The 9,245-nt window shown below is 32.3% G+C and overlaps 1 protein-coding gene across 1 annotated transcript; it reads right to left on the bottom strand.

Moving 5' to 3' along the window:
- Positions 1-21: 21 nt before the first annotated feature.
- LOC134234217 (uncharacterized) lies at positions 22-5,825 on the bottom strand (the record flags this gene model as incomplete). Its single annotated transcript, XM_062716272.1, has 4 exons — positions 5,705-5,825; positions 892-986; positions 478-651; positions 22-393 (listed from the first exon to the last, which is right to left on the bottom strand). Coding segments are annotated over exons 1-4 (762 nt in total), but the record flags the coding sequence as incomplete, so codon positions are not given.
- Between the last annotated feature and the right edge of the window lie 3,420 nt (positions 5,826-9,245).

Below are 9,245 nucleotides of genomic sequence, written 5' to 3'. Positions count from 1 at the left end.
ATTAATAAAGCATTTCATAACACTGTCCATTCCACTTGTCCAGATTTCTACTTCACTGAGACGGGAAACACTGCGGAGGCTATCAAACCCAGTATTTATAGTGGTGATAATTTCTGATTCTTTCAGCAGTTCTCTAGTTGATTGTTCTGAGTTTTTCAGTGTATAACCATTTTTTTCTGTTGTGGTGCATAATGGTGTTAAAGATCCAAATAATTTATAAAGAAGTTCTGAATCTTTTGACTTTGGACTGAATGTTGGTAGTGATACCTTAATTTTGGAAGGAAGTGTGCTCAATTCTCTGATATTGGAACTGTATTCCATAGTCATAGACACTTCATTAGATTCATCAATTCTAATTAGTTTTAGCAGTGTTTGTTTAATACGAGTCTGTATCTGTTTAATTTCATCTAAATGTTTCTTCAGAATGCTCATATGTTTATTTTTTATCTCTTCAATTTCTGTTTTCATTTTTTTCACAATGTTATCAATTTCTTTGTGCCATTCTTTTCCATGTTCTGTAACTGCTTCTGTAAGTTTTCCATATTCTCCATCCATATTAGCTATCTGAGCTTCCAAATCAGCGGCAATTTCTTCATAGGTTGGAGAAATTATGGTTTCTAATTCTTCAGTATCTTTCTCTATGAGTTCTCTCTTTGAAAGAAATATATCTAAAAGAATTGTAATGGTATGCCCCTTATGTTTATCTGATATATTACACAAAGAACAAACAGATGTATTACACTTTGTACATTGAAATTTACATCTGTTTGTTTCGTGTGTTGTGCACTTGGAATAAATCAAGGTTGATTTTCTTATTTGAAATGGGACCACTTTATGTTTGTCATAACCATCAGAAATATGTTTTCCTACGCATGGAATGCACAGACTGACATGACAGTAATCACAATAATTTTGTGCTATAGTGTCCTCACAAAGGTCACATCGGGCGACATCTTGGGCACTGTGGCGGGGATCCATGTCCAGATCTAAAATTTGAATGAATTGTCATTATAAAGAACCCAATCTGTTAATGATAAGAAAAATCAAAATGTACATAATATCAACAATGTACCTAATTTTTAGATTCCAATCTTAAAACAAAAATGTCTTAAAATTTTTACCTTACATATTTGTTGATGCATTGAATTTGATTAAAAGTTAAATTCATACGACATAGTATTGAGGGATAAGTGTATACATCCCTCTGTCAGTTTCCAGAAAAAAAGGTTTTCCCATTCATTAACCGACCCACATTTTTACCCTGAGTTAAGAGAGCTGGGTCAAACAGACATTATTTTAATTGTTGTCATATTTCATTTATTATTTCTAGTCATTTAAGCGTTTTTGTGCAAAAATGATATAACTATACAAACAGAGGTTACGATCTTATCAACCACAATGGTTATTAGATACATTTGTTACCATATTTTAAATGGTTTAAACAAAAACAGTTCATAAATTATTACATTTGAAATACAAGTTTTACATTTACATTAAGTGTTACATTTGCGCAAAATACCAAAGGCCAAAACCGTAATACATGTACACTACATGTAAATGATATTATACAAGTAGTTTTGTATATGTGATTTACAACTACGCTCTATGATAAACATGATGACTTTAACTTTTCTATCGACAACTTCCCTTACTAATGCAGCAATATACCATCACCACCTGCACACGGCGTTTATATATCTCAGTTGATTCGATACGGAAGAGCATGCTTTAAGTATAAACAATTTCTAAAATGAGGTAAATTTTTTACATAGAATTTGATATAGCAAGAATTTCAGCAGTCTCGTTCAAAGTCATAATTTTGTAAGTTCTTTGGTCTATACAATGACCTTGTCAGCAAATACAATTAATCATTGAGTCAAATGCTGACTGACGTTTTTCATAGTAATTGTTAGTCCATTATTTATACAGTGAATTGATTTTTCCGTTATTTTCATGACAAGGAGCACACGGCAGGTATGAACGGTCAGTGGGGGATACTACTCACTCCTCCATGGCATTTGATCCCCCCTCTGAAGTTTTGTTTGTTCTGCTCCTATTTTGTTTATTGTTTTATGGACTTTGATATTGAATACTGTTCGTTGTCTCCATATCCTTCACAGAATGTTTTGACTCCTTGAGCAAGTTGCAATTGAAAATAATATAATTAATCTGGCATGTTTGTTATGAACATTGGCTCGGGTTCCAGCTTACATGCTAGCTTCAGAGAATAATTTGGAGTATGACTCAAAATAATTTGTGACTATAAAACTTGGCTTCAAATTCTGACAAAGAAGTTTTAAGTCGAGCATATATTTGAAATGTGCCTTACTCGCGATCGATACTTGCAAGTAACACATGAGTAAGGAACAAATGTGTCGTGAAAGCTGGAGTAAATTTGTAAAAAGTAAGCTTTACTCCGACAAATGAGAAACTGGGAACACATTCCGCAAAAATTCAGAGATAGACCAACATCGAATAAATTATGTTAGATATGAATTGTAAAGAATGGCATATAAAACCCATGGTTCTATGAACCTAAAAAGGGTGCAGTGGAGCCCCCCTCCTTTCCTTAAAGAATTTTGAACCATATTGTTAAGTACAGAAAATAAAGCTCTGATTTATGGATAACCCCCCTCAATAAAAACTTGATGACCCTTTTTTGGCTTATAAAGGAACAGTGACGTAGTATCAAAGTATCAAAAAGGAAAGGCGCCGCCCCCTCAAACAAAACTTGACTATTACAAATGTTCATTTAACATTGCCTGGTTGCCCCCCCCCCCCTCTCCCTCCCAAATTTGTGTTGCAATTTAGTCAAATAAGAGTAAAGCAGTAGTTTATGAATAAAATTTAGTACAGAGAGAAGTTAGAACTTATTTTGCTTGTCATTTTTTTTCCTTTCGGATTAGTTAATTTTTCTTCTCGGACACCCCTCCCCCAAATAATGTTGCTACAAAACGTCCCTAAGAAAACTTTGCTTGTTAATGACTACCCAAAATGTTTGGTTTCGCCCCCAAAATGAAATATTTCTTATAGGCCTGGAAATTTTTGACTAATTAAAATTTAATTAACACAGCGCAATAAATTTTATATCTTGAAGAGGGGAAGATTGTATGATAAGTGCTTCATCATCTTGTATAATATGTAGTTCATGTGAAGAAAATTTGTCAAATCAATATATTTGACTTTACATATTCATTTTAAAATAAATTTTTAAAGAAGAATATGTTCTAAATGAGTTCCCATTGCGGGGATTGAAACTGGTATTAATTAGAAAATGAAAGAAGTTATAGAATATTTTAATTTTTGTAATGATTGCGGTTGGAAGATAAATATCATTTTTTTTTTTGCTTAAACTTTGAGTAAATGTCGTGTACATGCGCCTCTAAGTAAAATGTCCTCTCATAAAACATCATTTTTGGCCTAGTACATCTGTAGTATTTCAAAGCTTTCAGTGGTTCCAATCCCTAGGGGAATCTCCCATCCCACACGACCTTAGCCTAGTCAGCTTGCCTCACCCCGCTTTAAATTCTCTATCCACCCTTAATTGTAAAAGATGCACATTTCAGAGCTTTGGTAACTTAATTCATTAAATGTTTTGAAGTTAAAAAACCCTTAGTGATGTTTGACAACATCGCACCCCGGGTATAAAAAGAAGTTTATAGTACTAAGCAACATTTTTAGTGCATAATGCACTCCATAGTTCAAATACCATAGTCGCTATTTTGTAAATGTTCACCCAACCGAAAATTTCATTATGACCGGAATTATTTTAAGATTTTCCTTATCAAACTATGATTTTTAAAAGTGTCGATTTTCGTTATTCATTATATGAAGATGTAAATTATTTGCAAGGTCATTTATATTGATCATTAAAAACAAAGAAAACAATACCTTTTTACAGATTAATTCAGTGTTTTCTTTCTGCAAAATGAAAAAGCAGACATGGCGGACATTGTTATCAACAGGTATTTGTCAGGTAAACATACATTATAGGTTACACTTCCTGGTCTGGTGTCATTCACTGTTATCTCTCTTGTTTCACTATAATCAGAAACACAGAAACAAACTAACCCAGATAATGGATTATAAAAAATGACACATTCTAGGATGTCGATAATTTCAAAAATGTATGAACTAGGTGAAAATCAAAATTTTAAAAACCTGCTCTAAGATAACTTTTCATTGATAAAAATATTTTATACAAAGAAAAAAGAATATCTTTTAAAATCTATATCAAAGTATGCTCTTTTGAAAAATTTGAAAGATTAAATTTAAGATGGTGGCTTTTTCATAGCCACAAACTGTTGCTGCTTATCTGGGCTATGAATAAACAACAGTGTAAAATAATTTGCAGGGACCCGAGCGGCGATTTTTGCAGAGTCAAAATAATGAAAGTAGGCTTGTAAGTTGTTTCGATTGATTGATTGTATAATGTTTAACGTCCTTCTCGAGAATTTTTCACTCATATGGAGACGCCACCTCTTGCTAATGGAGAGCGCAAAATTAAATTTTGTCCTATACTCGGCACTCAGGGCAATTGATCAGGGAGGGATCTCTATCGGGCCAGCACCTACCAAGACACAGGACCTCGGTTTATACGATCTCATCCGAAGGACCAGTCTCTACGTTCCACGGTGGGATTCGTACCCGAGACGTAAGGATCAACTCCTTAATTGGCGACTCTAGAGCAGACGCTCTAACCACTGCGCTACGCGGGTGACGGCTCGTTTCGATGTTTGAAAACAAAAACAAATTGTGAACAAATACTCGTTATAAAGATAAATAAAATAGTTTTTTTAGGTGATGGACACCATGTAGTTTTTTTTAATTCAAAAGTGCACAAAAATGGAATTTGAAGTGAAAAATATTTGTATAGAATATGAAAGATGGTTTCAGAAGGGTAGAAATTTAAACATCACATAAGGTTTACAATTTCTTTATATTCTAGAAATTTATTATTTGCATTATTTGCAATTAAGGGTGTCAAAAAATAAATTCCAATCCAGGCATCACTGTTTTGTTTGTATCATCTGTCCTTAATTAAATAACAGATAGAAAGAATGTAATTATTCAACTAATCAAATCAATGCAATGTGTGTAGCATGTATGTGACAGTTTTGTTTTTCTAATAAAATAATTTTCTTAAAAATTGACATTACCCTTTCAAATAGCAATACATGCGATCCAACATTCTAGATTTTAAATTCTCCATTTTAAAATGTTGATATTGGATATCTTCACTGAGTTCTTTCATATTGAAAATGAGTCTTTTTGAACCATCCTGTTTTGGTCAAAGAAAAATGTTTGAAATGAAATTGTCCTTACATCTATCCACTATTTGTGCAACATTTTTCTGTTGTAATTTCAAAATTTCTTCTTTTACAAGTTGAGTTTTTTGAACTTTTTTATCATTTCAGGTTGGGTTCTTTTTTGTTAGCATGGTATCAGATTCAATTTTATATCCTCAGACAGTGTCTAATATCAACTTGTCAGTTGTTATAGATTTCCAGATTGAAAATTTTCAGTAATATTTATTAAATTGTTCACATCAACCGGAGGTTCAAACAAAGCGTTTTCTTGATGTTGGTGTGAAATGTTGATTTTCTTTCAACTCTTTGCCCACTTTCCTTGAAGCATCTATTTTCTTAATCTGTTCATCCATATTGTCTTCAAACAAGAAAATTCACCTGATTAGTATCATTACACAGAGGTTTGTACATCGGTTTACGTTCTGGTCTGATTAGGTACATGTACCTTTGTTTCTGGGAGAGATCCGTAAGTGCCAGCTGTATTATCTTTGTGTCATCTTGTGCTAAGTCTAGCATTTCGTTAGTGTCTTTTCACCCCTACTAATATGTACTTTTATTTTTCGGTGTTCTGCAAATAAAAAAAACCCGATCCGTTCAGAGTAGCTCTGGCAGTGGCTCTGGCTAGAGTTAGTGAGAATTCAGCGAGATAGTGTAAATTATTCACGGAATAGTGACTAGCACGTGGAGACATGGTAAACAAAAAAAGTTATGTTGTGTTTCAGTTTTCAACACCATATGATATGGCATAATCATGTTATTCGCTTCGCGAATGAAATAAGTTTGACGTTGTACACGTTAACGTCATTTCTTGTATAAGAGGGATTCTAATGGTGTTATACAGTTTATATTATAATTTTCGAATATTTAGTAGTATTGACTACTATTTCAGGAAATAAAATAATACGAGAGAGAGAGAGAGAGAGAGAGAGAGAGAGAGCTCCAATACTGGATTCTTTAGATAATCGTTAATATATATGAAGAATGGGTAGCGAATCAAATAACATGAGTATATATATATATACAGAGACAACATTCTAAAATTCTATAAAAGGGGAGATTTTCAAAGGAAAAGGGTTCGTTTTAAATATATATGAAGAACAGGTAGCGAACTAAATAACATGAGTATATATATACGGACGCAACATTCTAAAAGCCTCTGAAAGGGGAGATTTTCCCCGGAAAAGGGTTTCTTTGGGGGACATACAGATAAAATATGGGGCTTGGATTTTTTGGGGGGATTCACTCTTAAAATGATCATGTTTCAAATAATCAAGGCAAATCATAGGGAGCGAATCAAATAACATGAGTATATACCGACGCAAGTTCTGTTTTTCCTTCCATGAGAGTCAATTAGACTGTATCGATCATACATATGTGAAGAGCAGGTAGCGAATCAAATAACATGAGTATATATATACAGACGCAACATTCTAAAAAGCCTCTAAAAGGGGAGATTTTCCCCGGAAAGGAGTTTCTTTGGGGGACGTACAGATAAAAAATGGGGCTTGGATTTTTTGGGGGGGATTCACTCTTAAAATTATGATGTTTTAAATGATCAACTGAAGGCAAATCATAGGGAGCGAATCAAATAACATGAGTATATACCGACGCAAGTTCTGTTTTTCCTTCCATGAGAGTCAATTAGACCGTATCGATCATACATATGTGAAGAGCAGGTAGCGAATCAAATAACATGAGTATATATATACAGACGCAACATTCTTAAAAGCCTCTAAAAGGGGAGATTTTGCCCAGAAAAGGGTTTCTTTGGGGGACATACAGATAAAAAAATGGGGCTTGGATTTTTTGGGGGGATTCACTCTTAAAATGATCATTTTTCAAATGATCAAGGCAAATCATAGGGAGCGAATCAAATAACATGAGTATATACCGACGCAAGTTCTGTTTTTCCTTCCATGAGAGTCAATTAGACCGTATCGATCATATATATGAAGAGCAGGTAGCGAATCAAATAACATGAGTATATATATATACAGACGCAACATTCTTAAAAGCCTCTAAAAGGGGAGATTTTCCCCGGAAAAGGGTTTCTTTGGGGGACGTACAAATTCAAAATGGGGCTTAGATTTTTTGGGGGATTCACTCTTAAAATGATCATTTTTCAAATGATCAAGGCAAATCATAGGGAGCGAATCAAATAACATGAGTATATACCGAAGCAAGTTCTGTTTTTACTTCTACGAGGTAAGCGAATAAATAACATTTAGCATTTATTTCTTAAAAAACATATAGTTACTAAATTTCTCATTTTATAATTGTGTCAAGGGATCATTTTACTACCGACAATTCCTGAATGAAATATTTCTTGAGTACATATCATTCACTTTCAACTTGCACTTCTAGGCCTATGAAGGTAGCTGGCGAGTGAACACTCTTAACACCAGAGTATAATATGAAAGAATCACAAAGACTTAATATAAGCCGTATATTTTTTTTTAAACAAAACCACATACTTTCATGTAATAAACCTTTAAACTATTTGCATTTCAATCTATTTGCTGTTTATTCTGTATCAATATTGAAAATTCAGCAACATTGAGAGCAAAAGTAATATTATGTTTACTTCGTAAATTACAAGCTGTAAAATATTTGTTGTTGTTTTATAGCATACAAAATAACTAGCAAATGATTTAAGATGTATCACGTTTGAATATTTGAAGCATAATTTTTAAAACTATTAAAATTGCGTTTATTCCATAAATAGCATATATATAAATAAAATAAATTTCAAATAAAATTAACGGAATAAATACCAAACTTAATTCAATTATTCAATCATTAAGTCATCAATAAATATAGAATGATATAGATGTGTGTAGTTTAACTATTACACATTCAACATAAGTTTAGCTAAATGAAATAAAATTGCGTTTATTCCGAAAATTATGTAAATTAAGATATAACATTTTACGGAAAAAATAGCAAAATTTATTTTATTGTAATTAATTGTCTGTTGTTCATACGGAATAAATAGCATATCTTTAAACTAATTTCTTTACATATCTTTTCTGTTTGTGATATTATAATATACTTCAGTTTACGTGAAAAGCATTAAGGTAGGATTCTTCTCTAGTTTCTGAGTAGATGAAATATTCAAAGTATATTTGCTTATATGTCTTATGGTGTAAGAGATTTAAAAGACCATAATTTTCTTTCCTCGTCACAATTGTACAACTTTAAATAGAAATGGTAAACTGCGTTTGAAAACTAACAGGGACTATATTTTTGGCGGAATGGTGGCGTATGAAAATATCTTCTTTTCTGTCTCTCAAAATTGTTATAGAACATTGAATTTAGTTATAATTTTTACGCAATCAAAGACGAGACGAAATTTTCAAATGTAAATTAAATTAATAATAAGAGCCTAAATTTTCAAAATATATCAAATAAATAAGATTTTGCACACATACTAGAACTATGTTGGCTTTCATATGCTTCAAATTTAAGTACAGATTTGAGCCAAAAATCCGTAAAAAATGTTATTTCTCTCTTAGTAAACGATCAAAACTTTTAGCTTTTGTATCATTTTGTACCTTTATGTGACAACTTTACTATATGTGAAAATGAGAAAAAGTTAAATATTGGAAGCATATAAAAATAACTAATATATCCTAAAAATTTAAGAAAATTAGAGGAAATTCGGATTAGCAAATATCCATTTTATTTGAATTATCTATGTCAATTTGGTAATATCATCTTATAGGCCCTATATGGTTGTATCTTTTTATGCAAAAAGAAAAACATTCAATCTTTTGAATTTCAAGTAGGGATCGCATGATTGGAAACAGTAATTTCTTATTCTTTATGTCCAGGAAAAAGGTCATGACCTTGACCTGACCTTGCCTCTGATATTAAACGGTCAAATTTGATCTCACTGATACCATCACTTAGTGATAATGTCCTCTTGATTCTGTG

This window comes from Saccostrea cucullata, unplaced genomic scaffold (assembly GCF_032062105.1).
Source record: "Saccostrea cucullata isolate Sc308-1 unplaced genomic scaffold, CSIRO_AGI_Scuc_v1 ctg4107, whole genome shotgun sequence".
In the NCBI taxonomy this organism is placed as follows: Eukaryota; Metazoa; Mollusca; class Bivalvia; order Ostreida; family Ostreidae; genus Saccostrea; species Saccostrea cuccullata.
This window is presented reverse-complemented; position numbering and strand designations above follow the sequence as displayed.